We start from the raw sequence: 19,802 nt of genomic DNA, 5'->3' as shown, positions 1-19,802 counted from the left end.
ACTTCTTCCTTGGCACACTACAGATTGCAGTATATTCAGAAAACAAGCGTCTGAGAATTCTGTTATAAGGGGGTAAATTAGAAAAATATGCATCTATAATTTAGGTTAATATATCTGTAGGAGATGTACTTTATTATATGCAACAACAAAAAAACTCTAATTTAGCAGCGTTTCCTACGGCACATTTTACATTCACAATGGCTCAATATCAAAGTCGTCTTTAAACCACCGCACTTGTTAACATTTTCCATTAAAACATCATGACAGGATTCCATTTTCTCTCCTTTGGCCTCTTGTTATTTAAACATATATCAGATGTGTTATCACTCCAGTCTGATCAACACAAACAGTGCTGCCCCATCTCGGTTGAATATGCTTTTTGTCTTTTAATTGATTAACTTAGACTGTACACAGGAATCAAAGGTTATCTGATGATACATAAGAGTAAAACAAATCGTTATTGTTAATGTGTTTTGACAGTTTCCTTTACAAGAATATACAAGAATACACTCAAAGTTCATATATAACCATTAATATATTCAGATTTAGGCTTTTAAAATGAATGTTTCTCATATGGCTAGCAGCCCATAATACTTTCCTTTGGTGTCACTACTTACTGTAAACTGCTAAAAGGGACAAAAGAAAACTGGCTTTCAAATGAAGAATTTCACGTGTAGTATTTCAACCACATATAAAGGATGTAAATGCAAAAGAAAGCTTCCGTTACAGCTTCAAACGTTTAATAAAAACACCTGTGGCTCCATCACACCTAATGGCTCCAATGCAACGGACCTGAAGGAGGATTCTAAGTATGTCTGGCTGTTAACTGAAAGTCAGTGTGATGTGTACATTGTCACATTCGTCGTGTGTTTCATAAGCTCTGGCTGTAGCACTAGACGAGTCTGAAACAGCTGCGATGTGTCTGAGAACGCAGTGGAAGAGGACAAAAGCCGTTTCCTGCACCAACCAAGGAGTGACAACACAGATGTGAGCGTAACTGGTGCACAAAAACAGCTGATGCACAATTTGTAGTCGAAAGGAGCTTTAACAATTTCATTTTATCCTTAAGCAAAAAAAAAACTGCACAATTTGTGCAGTGATCGTATGGTCTAATTGAGGAACTGTTTCGTGAGCGTCTAGGATGCATCACTCCAAGCACATCGTCCCATCACCTCGGTGAATTCCCACGTCAGTCTCTGCTCTCTGGCTGAAAGGACCTGCTGTGGTGCTTGATTTTGAAAACGTGCAGACTCAGCAACCATTGCACAAAGTTGCTTTCCGGTTCTAAATGCTCCATTTCTGCAGTTGTGTGGTGCGCATACGCTTGTTAAAAATATTAGAAGCAAACATTAGACTTGCTCACTCCAGGGCGAGGCTGATCAAGATCCTCCTTTCGAATAACGTCAGGCCACTCTTGCTATTTGAGTAGGTTGACAGTCAGCTATCACTAAAAACTAGACAAAGAGTACAACCTGGTTAAACCCTTTCCTCTCACCCCAAACACACGACTGAGCTGAAAACAAAGTGAACCAGCTAACCCTCAACTTAAGTTTTGCCTCAAACAGAAGCAGCAAGTGTGAAGAAAAGAAAACCTGGCAGTAGGGAGGGTAGACAGAATAAGTCAGGACACTTGAAGAAGGGAGCAATTCCAGCTGGATAATATCAAATTATCTGACAATTTTACTCCAACATCCAGATAGAAGAATATGACCCGTACGGCGCTAACACAACCACTCAAACGCCTCGGCCTCAGCACGGGGAGGAGGACATTTGTTCGTACTCTGGACACTTGAGGAGAGCCGGGTAGTTGGAGGAGTTCATCTGGAGGGAGGCCTCCGAGGAGATGGCGGATGCACTGCGGCCGCGCCCGGCCCAGGCGTCTGGGTGGAGGAACTGGCCGGAGTAATCGGAGCAGTTGCTGAGGCGAGGCTGGTAGAAGCCCTGATGGGGCCGGTACATCTCCTCCGCCGTGTAGCGCTTCATGAACAGATACACCGACATGACACCTGCAGTCTGGGGGGCAAAGGAACAAAGAAAGCTGTGTTGTATTCAGGTCACCAGATAATTGTGCACTTATTTTGATGATAATGTCATATTTACCCTCAAACTATCAGGCAAACTTAACCTCCTTAAGTGAACACTTGAAGCACGGCTTACTTGAATATGTGTTTATGTTTGTATTTGCTGTATCTAAGTGGATTGTTCCTGCTTTCTTCTTTTTCCTCCTGTTCTTGAAATAAGATTAATTTAAAGTAAATAATAAACCAATATTCACATTCAACATGGTCAGCCAGTGTGACAGCAGAGCATTAAAAAGCAACCTTCACCGTGTGGTGGAACGGCTGAATCAATTATCCACAAAAGAAACAGAATCAAAAATATGAATCCGGTTCTAAATCCTACAATATAATGTTGTATTTGGACTATTTCTCGCAGCATAATATCGTACAGTTGTTCATATTGTAAAGGATGTGGCGAAATGAAGAGGCTCAACGCCGCATCTCTCACTCAGAAGGCTGATTTGATGTTAAGCTACTCATTGAAGGATCTGCTGAAAGCCTAAAGCGTTCTGTAGATCATGAACACAACACACCAGAGATGTAAACTAGCAAAACCAAATAACATAAATATAAAAAAAAAACATGAACTTTCATAACGTCACAACATACAACTAAAATATTTAAAGCACTTTGACAGACAAGGATTAACAAAATGATTCAAGTCTGGGACGCTTCTTAGAAACGATCCGTGTCAATGCAGACGTCCAGACATCGAGCAGAAACCCAGCTGTAGCGGACACAAGGTTAAATGATATCCACACTTTGTTTGAGAGAAGTTACCTCAGTGAGCAGGAAGGAGATGGCAGCAAAGGCAAATGACCAGCCGTACATGTAGCTGAAGTAGGCCTCATTAGTTTTGGTTCTGTTCAACATTTCGTCATTAATGTTGGAGATGTACAACACCAGACCGACCACCAGAGAGAGACCTGGAGGAGGCAGAGACTATGTTTATTTAAAATCCTTTGCGCTCCATTTATGTTCAGCACAAGTTCACCCTGTCACGTGTAAATGTCGGTGGTGAGTGAAAGTCAAACCGAGTACCTGACAGGATGAAGAAAATTCCAGAAACAAAGGCCAGGATGGTGCGATGGGGTCGGATGTGTCCGATGTTACTGAGCACAAAGCCAATGAACATGAAGAAGAGGCTGACCAGAGGGAAGGGTGTGGCGGAGCGGATCATCTCTGGAGGAAGACAAGAAAAGCTGATGAGTTTGGGAGGGAAAAACTTTCGGTGAATTGGATTCGAGATGTGCGGATTGTGCGGCCGGCGTTTCGCCCGCCGCACATGCTTTTTGTCTTTTCTTCTTGTGCGACGTCTTCAGGGACTTTGTGAAACTTTTGATGCAAGTTTTGGCTCCTGAGGTTTTCCACTGAGGCTCGTCTTACTCGTGGAGGCGACGTCTCATGGGCGGAGATTCCCTAATCGTATCCAGATGAAGCTGCACCGCCCTGCTGTGAGCAAATGCAACGGTGCCCGCCAGAAGAAGAGCTTCTCTCCAGACCCCCATCGTGCTCTCCATTACACACAATGTTATCCTTCCAGTTAAGTGGACCAGCTGTTTAAGGCTATAACCTCACTCGAACCATTTATTCAATTAGTTCAGTAAAGTTCTTGTCATGGTGAGACAGTACAAATGAAATATTGAGTGGAATTTGATTTATGCTTTATATCTTTTACAATTTAAAGAGTACCTGTGGAATAGCTACGGCTCACTAGCGCACAGGACACGGCTGGTTTGATGTTTATTATAGAGCAGATCTAGCCAGCACTTTATCAGAGGTGCTGAAGCTGACATTTGTCACCAACAACAAGACACACAATAGTGAGATTTATGCCTTCTTAAAAGTGTTTTCTGTTAGTTTTGGTTTTCCAGGGCAGGTCGACGTTTTTCTTAAAATAATAATGAATATTCTTGCAATGTAAAAATGTGTTTTATCATTGAGAGAAATAGGTGCCACGTGCACAGTTTTAAGGCTAAAGAGGTTAAAGACACACAAGAGGAAGAGTAAATCCTGCCGACAGGTGTTGAGAAAATGAGAAAAGTTGATCGACAGTAAAATACACAGTTGAAAGCAATACAAAATGAAAGCTTTACTTCATTATGTCCCATTATGTTTTTGTATTTTGAATTGTCGTATAGCGCAAGAGTGTAGTGTTTCTCTTTAAAATAAATATATTTCGCCACCATAAATTGACTCCCCAGAATGCAACAAATGGTGTGTTTGACAAAATAATGAATCTGGATGCGGCCCCCAGATGCCCAGCTTAATACTGCATGAGTCCCCACCAATGTTGAAACCAAACATACTCCCTTGGATACGAGATCTCTTCATTCGGCAGCATCCCTTGCGTCCAAACCGCTCGTCAGTACTCTACTCGTACTAATGTGAACCCAAGCGTGTTCACCAAGCAGGAGGGGGGGGGGGCTCTACAAAATGAAAAAGGCACCGAGCTCTTCGCTCGAGTGAACTGGCCTCTGGGACTGGGCCAGTAATGGCACGAACAACAACACCACTAACCCGTCAGTACCGTTGGCCTGGAATGGACCACAGACAGTTGTGTGCTACCTCAGTGATACATTAGTTACCAGACACTTCTGTCACCTGCCAGTGGGGAGGTTCAAAAGGCCCCAACCACACATGGTGGACTTACTTTAAAGGCTGTAAACATGAACTGCCTTTACAAGGATTCACCCTTTAACTCTGTTTTTTTACCGCAGACTAATGCAGTCATTACAAAGACTGGATTGGGAACCATGTGGGTCACAGGAGATGTTATTTTGTGGAATTTCTTTCATGGTGTTTAATTGAACACGTATTTGCAGTACACCTTTAAACCACATGAGGGAGCCTGAATGTTCATCTTGTTCTCATCATTGTAGTCGACTTATAGCGTTGGATGTTATCTGAAAGGCTGGCTTACATTCTGTTAGCAAGCCTGCTAACGCCATCAAAATGCATTTATTTAGTCTCCTTTATAACATATTGAATATGGAAATATCTTTTATGATGCTTAAAACTAATTTGTGATTCCTTAAAGTAACTTTAAATGATGATTCATACATATGGCCTATTGTGAATTGAGACGCAATGGTTGGTCATTTTAGAAAGGGACTGCACAGAAAAATAAGTTTGGGAAATGCAGGACATTAGACATCTACTCTTGTGCTGAACTCATCAGGGAGACTGGAGTCGCTTTCATGTATCAGAGATCAGTAAATGGAAAAATAATACAACACAAAACATCTCCCTTAACACCTGAACAGCAGTTACTTACTCAGGACACTGAGAGTGGAGTCAGAGGTCAGCTGGAGGCTGGTGGGCATCACATACTCGATGGTAAAACACCGGCCTTTCTCCTCCCCTGGAACAAAGGACAGGAAAATGAATATTTATTTTGAGCTCTCAACACAAATGATGAAACTTCATTGGCCCGCTGTGACCAACACAAACACAGTACAGCATGCCAGCAGAAAACACGTCTTTAGGCCGTTTATATGATCATAAGACCCATCTTGCCAAATAGTTATATGTACATCCTACACGTTTCAGTAAGATGCATTTTCCTGTGCAGCTGGGATATAAGTCCAGCATTTTGCCTCTGAAACTGTTGAATGCCACTTTAAAAAAAAAGGAAAGGAAAGCTATTTGACAAGCTGGTTTCATACTCGACACAATTCAGTCTGTGTTTTCTCGAGGAACACCCAGCATTAGATTTTAGCACCTTTCCCTTTATCACTTTGACGAATACAGAGCAAAGTCTAGCACCCAAAAACACTGACACACATATGCACACTCTCGCGGCTGATGTCTTTCTCACCACGTCGTTACACACACACACACTACCAGGTGTTGCATTAAGTGAGTTTTTGTGGTTCAGCTCATAATTAGCTTTCATAATGCATGTCATGTGTTGATCATGTATACTAGAACGATGCACGATGGGGGTGAGGTGAGGACAGAATGAAAGTATATACTAATCTTACTTAAACTAATGATGAGCATTATGGCGCTGCAGTGATTAAAGTATATTGAATACTGCGACATACATGAATTAATTTTGGCTGTGATAGTTTTTGATAGGGAATATAAAGAGTAAATCATGTAACTCATGCCAGCTAGTCAAGTTCTCGAGAATTTGTCATCCGTGGATTCAACCTGTTGCAGAGTTTGTTGGAGAGTTTGTGAACATGCTAATTGATCATTTGCTTAGGCTTTGTCAAGTGTTTCCCTGTGTGTTGGCTAATTGTGCTTGGTGAAAGTAATGTATTAATAGATGTGCTAATAAAGCAACAGACTCGACCATGTCCTCACTGTCATCTTGCATTGAACACATGTTTTTGTTCTAACCGGCTCATTCAGCTTTTGTCCATCCGTGAATGTGCCCACAAAAGAGACTGAGAGGTAGAGTTTGACCTTAAACTAATTGCACCAAGTTGGGTTATGGCTAAAAGGTTTTAGTCCCGTTCACTAATCTGTTATATGTGATATCAGGACATAGGGTCCATGCTTGTGGCACAGGCGCTCCTTACAGCAAGCATTCAAGGTTTCCCCACAGTGTTTTATGCAGGGGGCTCGCCACCTCTCCTGAAAGACCTCTGCAAACAGCGTGGCAGGTAAATCTGTTGTATTAAATAAACATTGACCTCTCGGGAAGAGAGCAAGGGTATGTTTCACACAGTAAATAGTGTTTTTAATGAGTGTGGGTATTGTTAGTTTAAGCCAACATTTAGGAACTCAATCATCATATGAGATGAGTCACAATCGGGGAGGTTTACCATCTCAGCTGCACAACTTCCTGTGAGAAACCCTGGAATTTAAATGAATAGCTGCTCCTACAGCAACATGACTAACATGGATAAATGAGGACTGAGAGAGGAAATACAACAAGAAGGCCAAGACCCATCAGGGAGTGTGGAGCAGAGGAGTAAAGGGTATGCAGTCAATCAGCAGCCTGTCAATTATCACTCCCCATCTCTTGCCTTTTATTTCACTTTTGGCATTTAATATGACTAAATGGAAAATATTCTCAGAGTACAAACCAGCCTATAATAAGCATAATGAAGGTCTCTATGGTTCCCCTCCCGTGGGTTATTAAAACATTACTTAAAGATGTGGAAGGCTTGCATATTAACAGTTGTGCTTGTCAAGCTTTCTGTTATAGTGTGACTGTAAAGCTGCATTGTTGTTGACTCTAATTGTTATTATTTATTTACCTCTAAAGAATGGCAACCCTAGTGCTCGTGACTCTAGTAACACTGCTGTTCCAAACTTGCAGTTCAAAACATTTACAGTTGAATAGTTTGAAATACATGAAGATGTATGCAAATACAATTTCAATATAGCTGTCAGGCCACTACTGCAGAGCTAAACTTAAAGGCTGAAAATAATGCTGACAAAACATACAAATCAGAAATACTCTCCCGGGTGATTTGCTGAAAAATGAAACGTATTCATGCCACAGCAGGATTTCTCTTCTGCTCCAAGTCTACAATACAGAAGCAGTCCAGTGCGCTGCATTGAACAGGATTCACACGGGTCGCCATGCTGGACTGCACACACTGGCTATAGAGATCCTGCATATGAACCAGTGCTGGAATGAACCGCTAACAGCCAATCAACACCCGATGAACTCAAACCAACATCAATATCAACCACAACACCATGCAACCTCTTTCAAATCCTCCTGCATAACGATAGGGTGCAGTAATTGTTTCTGGGTCTAATCAAAAGAGTTACGCGGGAAATAAGGTCACTCAATTGCCCCTAAAAGACACACACCATTAGTCCATTTATACTGCAGCAATGGCCTACTCAGAGGCAGCCAAACCCCTCATTACAACTGGATTGCATCATTTGTATGCCTGACTGAATGATTAAGCCGGACACAGGACAGAGCAAGGCAGTTGTGGAAGAGCAAATAATCAAAAAAATGCAACAGTAAATGTATTGATATCACAGGGTAAATAATGCAACACAAGAGCTTTCTCCGTTTTCTAGGTGCAGTTTTCGAACAAAGGCCCAAACAGAAATATATTAGAGTGGAATAAAAGAGAGCAGACATCGACAGTACACATCCAACAAGAGTAAGACAGCATATTGATTCAGTTAACTGTTGCCATTACTAATAGGAGCAAAGTTTAAGAGCAAAAGTTGCGGCCTGGTTTACTCTTGGGCAACGCTTATCTGGAGGGGTGTGTCCCTACGAAAAGAATCCAATCTAGCGGTTGGTGTTTCTTTTCCAAATAAAGTCCTCCACGCACGCCTGTGTGGTGTTAAACGCTGGGGAGAAACAACGTTCCGAAAGGTCAACAGCGGTTGGAGCATGCACTGTGGAAACACATTAGATTTTCTAACACTGTGCTTTTCATGCTGAGTGCTATGGTGGAATAGAGATGCAGGTCAAAAAGAAAAAAAAGCTGTCAGTCAACCCAAGGTGCCTTCGGTACCACAGAACAGAAGTCAGCCACTGGGTGAATCACGAGGAAATGTTCAAATGTGCTCCCAGAATGCAGAAATATAACTGAATATTGAAATCCAACATGAAAGGAAATGCACTGGTCCTATGGCTGGCAAAGGTTAAGCCAAAGTTAAAATATTCATCCTCAAGTGTTCAAACAGGAAGTAAAGGCTCGTCTTCTAGACTTGCAGCTATTTAGAGGTTAAAGAGTAGGAAAGAAAGGGGAGAAACAGGCGATTGAGCATGTACAATGCAAATGATATTAAAAACTTGAGGCTCCGATTCACCAAGACTTTGTGTGTGACAGAACTGCAATGGTTAACGATTTGTTAATCAAAACTACATGTGCACTTTATTATCTTTCCGTCTTTTCTTTATGAAGGTTGTGCTGCTGCATTACCATTAATATTGCATGCAATGTTTTCATGCAGAACGACAGTCTAATCTTGCAGCAATCATGTCAGCCAGAAGGTTGTTTGTGCCAGATGTTCCTTTGCGCACGTTTCTCTTGCACATATCAGCGATGCACAGATATGTACAGACCCCCCTTTTGCAGAGGAGCCTGTGTGAATACAAACCTTCATTTTATGCTTTGTACTTCAATGAAAATCTCCGGTTGTAACCAAATAATCAGGTTGATTATGGTGCTTACTTCATAGATAACTCAACAGAAATCTTAAAGAAAAGTATTTGCCACCGATTAAAATACAATTACTCACGATCCAAATGGTCATACGTTTAAGACTTCAGACTAACTCACCAGCCAAGAAGCAAACCCTCCAGAGGCCCGAGTGGAGGGACATGCGTACCTCGGTGCTCTGGTTGAGGGGAAGGATGACGCCCTCCTCCAGGTAGAGCCAGTAGTCGGTGCTCACGGCGATCCCCAACAGGCCCAGAGCGCAAACAGCGAACACGCTGCTCAGCAAAGTCAGCGCCTTCCGGCCACATAGGCTCATCCCACGGCCTCAACAGCAGGGGGCGCCGCCGGCGGAAATGGGAGCTGCGGGAGGGGAAAGAAAGAAAAATGTCTTCACCAAGGTACCAGAATAAAGTTATGTCATAAACAGAACATTGAAAGAGTGTGGGGAACGTATGAGAAAATCATTTTTAGCAAAGTCTTGGTTTTGAGTGCACGCTTGTACATGCTGTCCTTTAAAAGAAAGTCAAAAAGAAAAAGAAAGACTACAGTCCCACTTTTCTTTAAAGCACTGAACGCTCATCTGAAAAACAGAAGAAGAAAAACTTGACGATATGATTGCTGCATGACCGTGTGATCATGGTTTTGGGCTGCTATGGGTTATTGTTTGATATTAATTCGAGTTACAATGGAGATCTTCCACAGCTGACTCGAGTCAGAGATGAGTTGGAAATGAATGGAAAGTGATCATTTGGAATATGATAATAGCTATCCTTAACAAAAGGACTTTCTTCCTCTTCGCTGAGAGAAGAGGGGAGCGATCCCCTCTCCTCCAAATCTCTCATTAGAATTTGAATAAGCACTTTGTTCAGGGCCAAAGACTTAGTGGGGCGTGTTGGAAAAACATTATGTAAAGTTTTTCATTTGACTGCCCTCATGCTGCCTGCAGCCTAAAAATATGCACCAATAATCTTCAAAAGAGTATTGTAAGAGCGCCTTTCCTACACTTTCTGCCATAATCACACGCACACAACTTCTGTCTCATACGAATCCGCTTCCGCTCTGTCACATCCAGTAATGCAGAAGGAGCAGTGCAGATGGAGTACAGTATGTGTCAGCATATGAATGTGCGCGCTCGTCACACAAAGCGATGGATCTGTTCGTATGCTCGCGGATACCAACATTTGCCGGAAGCTGGAGCGCTGGGGAGCTTGGCATAGGATACGTGTCGAAAGGAATTGATTTTACATAATGAGTTCACTGTGGGCTGCCATATTGAGCACCCACTGGGAGACTGGAAAGATGAGATGGAGTGCATGTGTCAAGTTGTTAGAAGATTCGTGGCTTTTCTCTCTCTCTCTCTCTCTCTCTCTCTCTCTCTCTCTCTCTCTCTCTCTCTCTCTCTCTCTCTCCAAAGATCGGCGTTTTGGATCACGACTGGATGTAACATGAAAAGTAGAAAAAAGTTGGGAAATCTCCACACATCGGCCAGCTCGCAGCGCAGAACTAGTGTCTGAATAGACAGAACAGTCAGATGTGGAAGGAATGAAGTGTGACACGATGGTTTCCTCCTGAGCCACAGCAAACTAATATAACGAATATAACTCTAGAGCCTATGGGATACCATCGCTGAGTCACTTCATTTGATCTGGATGGCTTCTGCGCAGGCGACAGCTCTCCCTCCTCTAATGAATGTAAAGCCAGTTGCCCTACTTCTTTAGAGACAAAGGGTAATGAATCCTGAGAAGACTGTTGTTGCAAGTCCAACACACACCATTAATACGATCGGTAATGTCTTCACATGCACGAGCCTGTTTAGTTATTGCTTTTGATCATGTATCCGCTCCTCTTCTTCCCCTGTTTGTTTATCTGTTTTGTCCCCGTCTTGTTTCAGAAGTTGAAATTATAATGTTGCTTAACGTGTGGTGCTATGAATGAGTTTATCCTGAATGTACATATGTACATAGGTGCGGTCACACATGTTTTAATAAAGTATTACTCGTCTCATTAAGATAACTTGTGGATGACAGATCGAGGCGTAGTTGACCGCGTTTTGTTTTCTAATCTTGAATTACAATAAGAGAGTTTGACAACAGCTTTAATCCAGAACATGCATGATGTATGACTACAGTAACAAAGCCAACATTAAATATGACTTTTTTATGATTGAAAATACAATTTAAATCAATAAAAACAAGTGAAAAAAAGAAGAAAAAACTCTCTTCTTAGAGTAAATACGTGTATTTTTCCAGTCTTTTAAACTGGACCGGTGGTGATTAGAAGCAGTTGGGATGCATGTAAAAGCAATCAGAGTTCACTTAAGCACAAAAGGACCAACATTACCAAGAAAGCACCATCGTTTAACTTCAGCTATTTTAGACCATGGTGCAATCACTGCCCATTCATTTACACTGCTCAAGGCTCCATTTTCTGTCATTTAGCATCAAGCTACGTCTTGAGGACAAGAGGCACGGCCCTCCACTCACAATGTAGACATTTTTGTTACCTGGAGAGCTGTTTCGTTGTCCAGCACAAAAAAACACATTGAAGAGCTGATTGCACCTAAATATGGACTTCCTTAATAATGGTATTACTACTGAAAAAGAAAGATGAGGAGCAATTTAAGCCGGTGGTTCATTTCAGGAACTTACAAAAATAGACACGGACTGTGTAACGATATAGACTGGAATGGAAAGAATACTTAAAATAGCTTAAAAATAGGGAATCTGCTCATCATTAATAATAATGCACACTACTAGTTCAATTTAAAATGCAACTCGGCATTATAAATCACGTTTTGTTATTAAAGCACAAAGCAGTGTACCTCAGAACACACGTTTGTTCACCTCTGACAGAAGATGGATTAAAAATTGAGTTTGTGTCTCCTCAATCAAAATACTTGTATCCCCAAACACGACTCAATCTCCATTGTTACAATGCCAGGCCCAGTCTTTAGCATCCAGTATCCTGATGCAGAAATGGCTTATTCTTGAGAAATACTTGCAGTTGACGTGTGAAATGGTGGTGGTTAGGTTTAGACCAAAAACACCTCAAAAAAAGACATCAAGGTTTGGCTTAAAATGCCCTTGAAATGTAACGTAAGCTAAGAACATAATGTTATTACTAATAGTCACTCTTAATACTGGGTCCATAGCTCTGAGCCTCTAAAATGACGCTGGTGGGTGAACAGTGGAGTCAGTTGAAGCCCGGTGCGTCTGATCGAGGTGCTTCACAGGGCCTCGTGCGTCGGCATGAAGACGCACTGCCGAGCATCCTGGGAGCGAGAGCAGGCTGGCCTGGCGGAGATAATGAGGGCTACACATAGTTCTTACTTTCCACGAAGTTAAACACAAACAGATAGGCGTGGACTGCAGTGTCACACAACACACACGTTTTCAACCCTTCATGAACAGTAATCATTCTACTCATTCTTCTCGTGTCCAAAGGATTATAAATAGCGACTGATCTCGGTTGAGAAAAGAGGTTTTCATTATTATTGAAAAATGTTTCTCATTAAATGTTCAAAGACACTGCGGCCAACACAAAAGCCTTGTGGTCCTTCTGCGCCTGCAAAGGGATACACAAAAACACCCTCTCTCCTGCACAGACGTCAGCCTTTCCTCTAAACCCGTTTTAATCTGCGACTGGACTCCCTTTCCTCCCGAAACATGGTGATTAATTAAGCAGAGGCTTTGTTACGGTCACCCTCAGATGTGTTTCTCTTGAACAAGAACAAAAAACTAAATTATTCAGATAATCTACAAAACTATCACCATATTTATTCTTTTTTTTAATTTATTTATTTTTTACAGAAAATGTACATATATCAAATGTGTAAAAACATATTTGTAAGTGATTGGCCTAAAAGGATAGTTTACATTTTCATCCACGACGATGTGATGCTGGACGACGCCGCTCAGCCTCTGGAGGTCACGCTGACATCAAGTCGGGCGGAGGCGCACCACTGCTCGAGTAAAGGGCACGTCGTCACCAAAAGTAGAGCGCTCCTCTTCCATCCACTTTGTTTACGTCAACCTAACCGAACGTCAACCTTCATTTAAACAGCTCACTTCCACCGAGTGCGACGCAAAAAGAGTAACACAGATGTCTCCAACCCTTTTCAAACTGTTGTCGAGTAGCCGAGCGTGATGGAAACACAGACCTCCGGGCCACATCATATAATGTAACCAGTCAAAAGCCGGTTACATCAAGTTTGCAGATTGTATTTTATTGGGCAAAAATGATCAGAGAATATACCATTTATGTATAAAATGTAATCAATGGCTGAAGAAAACAACACGCAAGTAAGGCAACGTGATTTAAACACATGTTCTGATACAAGACACAGCAGCAGTCTTTAAAGATATACTTGCTATAAATGCAGTAATGCCACATATAAATCTAAACATAGTGATCTTTCTTTGTCATTGATGGTGGAGCGACTGCAAAGATAAGAATGTCTGCAGATAACGGTAAGAGAACGCAATACAAGCTGATTAACTGTTGATTTATTTGAACCTCCCTTCAATTTGTTGTATTACTGTTAAAATATGCCTCGCGTAGGATCATGCTCACACGCTCCAAACAGGCTGTTCCTGTGGTGTGTGAATGGGTGTGCATGTTAGATCGTCGGGATGAGCAGGTGGAAGCTGGCATGGTAGCCCCCGCCAGCAGTGCATAAACGGGTGAATGACGACAAGCAAAGTTAAAGTGCTTTGAGTGGTCGGAAGACCAGAAAAGCTGTAAAACGCCCATACGAAAACAGTCCATTTACCATTAGTGACTCACCGTCTCCTGGTACAAGTGGTAGTGCAGAACAAGATGGTCCGAGGCCACTGTGAGTGATCATCTCAGGAGTCAACACAGACGTCTTTGACATAACATCCAAACTGTCCTTCATCTCCTGTTGATAATGTAGCTCATGTTTTAAACCAAAGTTCTGGCCATACCTTACATATTGCATCTTAAAAAGATAAAAAAGCTGAATAGAACCTGCGGTCCAAAAAAAAATGACAGAATGTAACAGCAAAACAACTGACACCCTCACATGAATCTGTCCCTGTCAGGGGGTTTGTCAGGGCTGTGAGAACATGGCCGTAAGCGCAGTCCCTCTGCTGTACACAGCCGACTAACACTGTGGGAGTTCGTTGCTGGTTGGGGTTACTGGGGCTGGCTGGAGGAGCCTGAGGACAATGACAGTCCAATGCAGAAGAGAGGACATATGTCATCAAGCCCCATCATCCGCCTCCTGGAATCTGCTTGTTCGGTTGATGTGTCTACGTCGCTACAGCAGACACATCATGCATACTCCTAGACCTCGTACGCACACAGTGCCTTAACAGGAGCTTCTTCTGGAAAGCTGTTCAGTTGACACAATAACTACACAAAAGGCACCTTAATTCTAAATATGTATCTTTCTTTTTTCACCTATGTCCTTTGGTCCTACAAAAGTATCACCTGTTGTCTTGCGATTCAACCCGAAATGCCACACGGTTACTACGTAAAGAAAAAAGAAAAATTATGACAAGGACAACCTTTGCAATAACATTTCAGCGAGGCTACAATGCTACTTTCTCGATTTTGAAAAGGGCTGAACATAGCAGCCATTATTGTTTTGTCTGGTACCCAGACTATGTGATTTTAACATATATCACTGAGGACATTTTTTCCCATATGCACTCACATATCAGCCATTATATTTGAGCCGCGCTGGCCTCTAAGAAGGGCGCTAACAAACTGGAATGACTTCTCTGTGGTCTAATTTTGGAGACGCATCAGCCCTCCCTTGAAGGCATGCCTATCAAAAAAGAGAAAACACAAATCTCTGCTGTAGGCCAGACAACTTACAACGCATCATCTGGCGAATAGCGGAGAGGTGGTGGTGGTGGTGTGAGCTGTCGAGATAGAGGAAGTGCAAATTTGTGTCGTTCTAAGCTCTTCTCCGTGGTGAAATCACAAGATTAAGGGCACACAATTTTCAATTTAATGTTGCAACACATTTGCGTATGAACAGTTGAACCAGCTGACCCTATGTAGAAAGTGTTCTCTTCCCTCGCCCGCAAGACACTAGCGCAGATTGCATTAAAACGCAGCACATCTGTAATGTCAGATGATCTTAATGTGATGGGGCAGCTCTGGATATAGCACACGCCTTTCATGCTGTTCTAAAGGCAGTTCCCTTATGCGTTTTAGCAAATGTTTCTGCTTTGAGCTGTCATCCCCTGCGAATTCCTTCATCCAGTATCATGATCAGGAAGTGTACTGAGAGCTTGTCAGTCAGCTTCTTCTCTGCATTTTCACATGTTCTGAAACTCAGAGATGACCGTAACGATGGAAGGATGATTTTTTTTTTTATAACGTTATGTCCATAATGGACAATTACTGATTCCACGTAGACATATTTGTCACGAGGATGACAGACGGGCATATTTAATCTAATAAATAACGAGTGTGTGGCACAGTAGTGATCTCTAAAAGGGTTGACACACACGGGCACAAAATAAACTGTGACCCCCCCCCAGCACTAACATCTATTTTTCCGTATTTGTTTTGAGAACAAGTCTCCCATTTATAAGTGCTCAACTTGGCCCTGTCGCCAGGCAACACTATACAGAGCCGCTCCGAAATTAGTCGAGCATGAATGGACTGATGAGCAAGTCCCACAACAAGGCTTCCTCTTTGGTTGTGCGTTTTACGTGCTGGAGCGGAGATGGAGGAAAACCAGATAAAGACCGAGGCAGTAAAGCGTCACAGAAGATCAGAACAAAATATAGACGGGACATATTACAGGCAGTCGTGCAGGCGCGCAAACACTGAATCAAGAGGTCGACATGTGAATTGTGTGCGCGTGTGTATGTTGTAATCTACTATAAAGTTGCATCATTTGTCTCCACGCAGAATGAACTGAAATTCCTGAAAGACTTCCAGACGTGTGCAGCCGCAGGGCTTTAAATGTCGAATCTAAATTAAAAGGAAAAGTGTATCACTGTCACGTTTTTCAAACTGAGTCACTGTCTCAGCTGCGATCGCCAGAGAGCACCGCGCTTCCTTTTTAAGGATATTCCCATCAGGATGTTCCTTTGAGTCTGAGTGATCAGCGAAACAAGCGAGGCACAGCCGAGAGACAGAGAGAGAGAGAGGGAGAGAGAGAGAGAGAGAGAGAGAGAGAGAGAGAGAGAGAGAGAGAGAGAGAGCTGAGGCTACAGGCGATGCTGTTTACTGTGCTTATATTCTGTTTTGCTGTTCAGCATCCTTCATATACACCCTAAAAATAGTGAGGGAGGATACAAAAGGGTTAGGAAAGAGGAGGTGGGGGGGGAGAACGCACTATTAATATTGATAGGACACCGTCCTTTCCAATAAATACAAATTCTCCTCCATCTTTATGGGAAACAGGTATTTAAAGATCTACCAACAATGTTTTTCTCATATGAACTTACATCGCCATTGAGTGATATCAAACAAGTGGTTGGTCTGAGCTGGCTAATTACAGACTGACCTATCGTTAGCACTACAGTGCAGCATGTGCAGAGGGTGCAACAGCCACATTGAGGACACTGAGCATGTTTTCAATAAGGGATTTGTACCAGCGACTCAGGTAATGAGACAAAAGAGTGGCGGAAAGAAATGGAAGACCGCGTTATTTCAATGTCAGGATGAAAGGACGCATGGAGACTTTCATATACAACACAGACCAAAACAGCAGGTTTACATGTGGGACATCAGACTTCCCATCTAATCATGGTTTAACCCTTTGTAGTGTTGAGTTTTTAGAAATAAGGGGTTTTTACAAGAAAAGTAAGCCAATTAGTACAAATGTAAGTTTTGAAAGATTGAATTAAAACTACATCAAATGGTACATGAATGGCGTTTCTCCATCTTTTAGTCACAGCCTGAACGGCCACAATATAAATATAAAGTCCAGCTATCATGGACAAGCTATTAGCCGATATCAACGTCCGTCTTGCTGCAACAAGCCAACAATAGCTCTTATCCGGAGAGCGTGAGAGTTGGCAGCCTGTATTGAACGGTGAAATAATTTATGGTCTGCAATTGCAGAGCAATAATCCCCTGCAGCCCACACTAACCCTGTCGAAATGTATGGCAGAGCAGTATTTTGTTTGGCAGGCTGGCAGCATGAGGATGTCAGCCAAGCAGGCCTGTGGGCTACCTATGTGTTGAGCCCTGCTTACCTCCAGATGACACTTTGTGTTTACCACAGTGTTGCAGTGGTAGAAGGAAAGGAAATACTTCCAGTTACTGATAGTGTGCAGCCTCCTAAGTCAACACATTCCAACGTACGGATTATGAATAATATAATACATGTAGGCGAATAGTGTCACGCGTATGAGTATTTGCGTCATTTCGTCAATAGTTTAAAAGCACAATTGGAGTTATCGGCCATCCTGTGAAGTAATGGGAGCGAGCTCTTTGTCACGCGCCCGCCGTTTAGTGTTGGCTCGAGCGCAAAGCGCTGTCCGCGGTGCTGAAGCTCATTAACGGAACACTGAGTCAATAATGAACTAAGTCCATTTGGTGGGGTTTTTACACACGAATGTAGTGGAAGCAAAGTCATCTGAACCCCGTTTACACGCAATAATACACAAAGTAAACAGCAGTCTGAAGATAGATTTCCTTTCGTATTATGGACATGAAGTCATGTCATTCCAGCAGCTCTGTTGTTCTTCTCTTTTTATTCACCCTCTCTTTCAATTTAAAAACGAGGAGTTGTGTCACAAGACTGTCTCCCCTCTTTAAAATAAAGAGCATCACATCTCCATTCGCATGCATCCTCTTGTACCTCGTGTGAGTCCACTCTTCACATTGAAACGTGCGTAAAGTGAATTAATGCAAGTAAATAGACGCTCGCACTTCTGATCAAGAGTACAAAGGAAATATCTTTTTTTTTTCTTTTTTTTTACTATTCAAGTATGTCAACACACCCTTTAGTTCACCTGGCATAGAGCAAACACATCCGAGGCTTGGACAAAACAACAAACAAAGCATTCCGTGGTTCGTGAGAAACTGCAACAGCGCGTTTCTCCGCACACGATGTCGTCAAAACGCTCTCATCAAAAACAACAAAAAACTATACAAACCTTCACGAAGAAGACTCGTCGAGGAAAGCACCGGTCTTCTCCCTCGTCCTTTACTGGTTCTCCTATCGTTTCTTCCCGTTTAGTCAGTCAGAGTCGTCTCGGGTTTGGCGGACGGGTCCCGTGGCTGCGGAGCTCGCGCACCACTACTATCCAAGGCGACGCCAACAGTGTAGCACGTGGCTCCCAACTCCGCACTCCCAACTCTCTCCAGGTGTGCGGGGTGGGGGGTTTTGGACAGTGGGGAGATGCTGCGTGCGCGTGATGTGGTATTACTAGTTTGAATGAGGTCATGGTTCAAACCAAATGCACACCGGGCGCTTTCGGCTGGCACGAACCTTCACAACGTTCATATTGTTTTGCACAACATGAGTGAGTGTTAAAACGATAAACTTAAAAACTAAATCAGTCAGGTGCTTTTTCCACGGTCACATTATGCAGTCTGGCCGTGACGTAGCACACGTCCCTCATAATGCATGCTGGCTATGAACAAGGTTTTTAAGCACCAGCCAGACTGTTAGGGTGAGTAACTTCAAACCACGGTGATCAGGATGTGAGCCGGCACTTTGGACACGTTTGGAGAACCAAACTTGTTTCAGACCGCCACTTTTTTTTAATCCGTTTTCTTAATATAGAAATGCACAGAACAAATGGCATCAATTGGCCCATAAGGACAAGAGAAGCTTACTGATATAAAGTAGACCTTCCCAAAGTCAAATTGATTCAACAGTAACTTGATATACTTACTGGTCAAAACTGCATCGCTATTAGCACAGCTCAAATGAAGCGGACTGTCAAAGCTGTTAAGAATGTTCATCCGTCTTTTCACTGAGGCATGAAGATGTGCAATAACTCTACAGCATCCTATTCCGGCTGGAGTTCATTCTACTCCGGTAAGAATGAATAAAGCAAACTGCTTAATCAACTGAAGTGGATCCTCCGTTTCAATGATGACATGTGGCATAACTAAACTGATAAATAAAGGAGCTGTTCAGCTGACTGCTGAGGGAGTGATGGAGCTCCCCCAAAATCACTTTTCACTGCAAAATTCGATTCTAATATCACAACATGAAGCCAGCGTTCAATTGCTATAGTAACGCAGCAAAGATGTCTGTGCACACTTGTGAAAAGAAAAAAAGGGCTGCAGCAGGAAGACACAAAATAATGAGCGTTAACTCTGGTGAGAAGGGTTTTTTTTGGCAGCCTCTGTTTTTGTATTTTATTTCGAAAAACAACCTATTTTTAAGCTCTTTCCTCGACAATTGCATTCCCAAACTAAAAATGGTGTATCTCTATATTTGAATAATGTCGGTCTTATAATAAAATGTTCACATGTGAGGGTTTTTTTCTTCCGGAAGTGTAAATATCTGTTATTGGTTTAAAGTAAATGTAGATGACAGAGAAAAATGAAAAGGTTTCGGGTCGACTTAGAGAATAATCACTTTCAGGATGATTATTTCTTTGAAATAAAGCAGCTATGAGGTCTAACTCTAACCCAACTCACAGCACAATATGTGAACATTCTCTCTGCAAAGGTTGACTTTGATAAA

At 42.4% G+C, this 19,802-nt stretch overlaps 1 protein-coding gene across 1 annotated transcript; it reads right to left on the bottom strand.

Moving 5' to 3' along the window:
• Window positions 1-1,088: 1,088 nt before the first annotated feature.
• Window positions 1,089-18,437, bottom strand: LOC137795121 (voltage-dependent calcium channel gamma-5 subunit). The gene is made up of 6 exons (XM_068592419.1): window positions 18,256-18,437; window positions 9,281-9,520; window positions 5,338-5,424; window positions 3,102-3,242; window positions 2,841-2,986; window positions 1,089-2,013 (listed from the first exon to the last, which is right to left on the bottom strand). Exons 2-6 carry the CDS (start codon window positions 9,474-9,476, stop codon window positions 1,750-1,752), a joined length of 834 nt encoding a protein of 277 aa, XP_068448520.1. The 5' UTR covers window positions 9,477-9,520; window positions 18,256-18,437; the 3' UTR covers window positions 1,089-1,749.
• Between the last annotated feature and the right edge of the window lie 1,365 nt (window positions 18,438-19,802).

The sequence above is a fragment of the Clinocottus analis genome, unplaced genomic scaffold, assembly GCF_023055335.1.
Source record: "Clinocottus analis isolate CAN_PGR_092001 unplaced genomic scaffold, fCliAna1.0.p SCAF_27, whole genome shotgun sequence".
Classification (NCBI taxonomy): domain Eukaryota; kingdom Metazoa; phylum Chordata; class Actinopteri; order Perciformes; family Cottidae; genus Clinocottus; species Clinocottus analis.
Note: the sequence above shows the minus strand (reverse complement) of the source record. Positions and strands in the feature narration are given on the sequence as shown.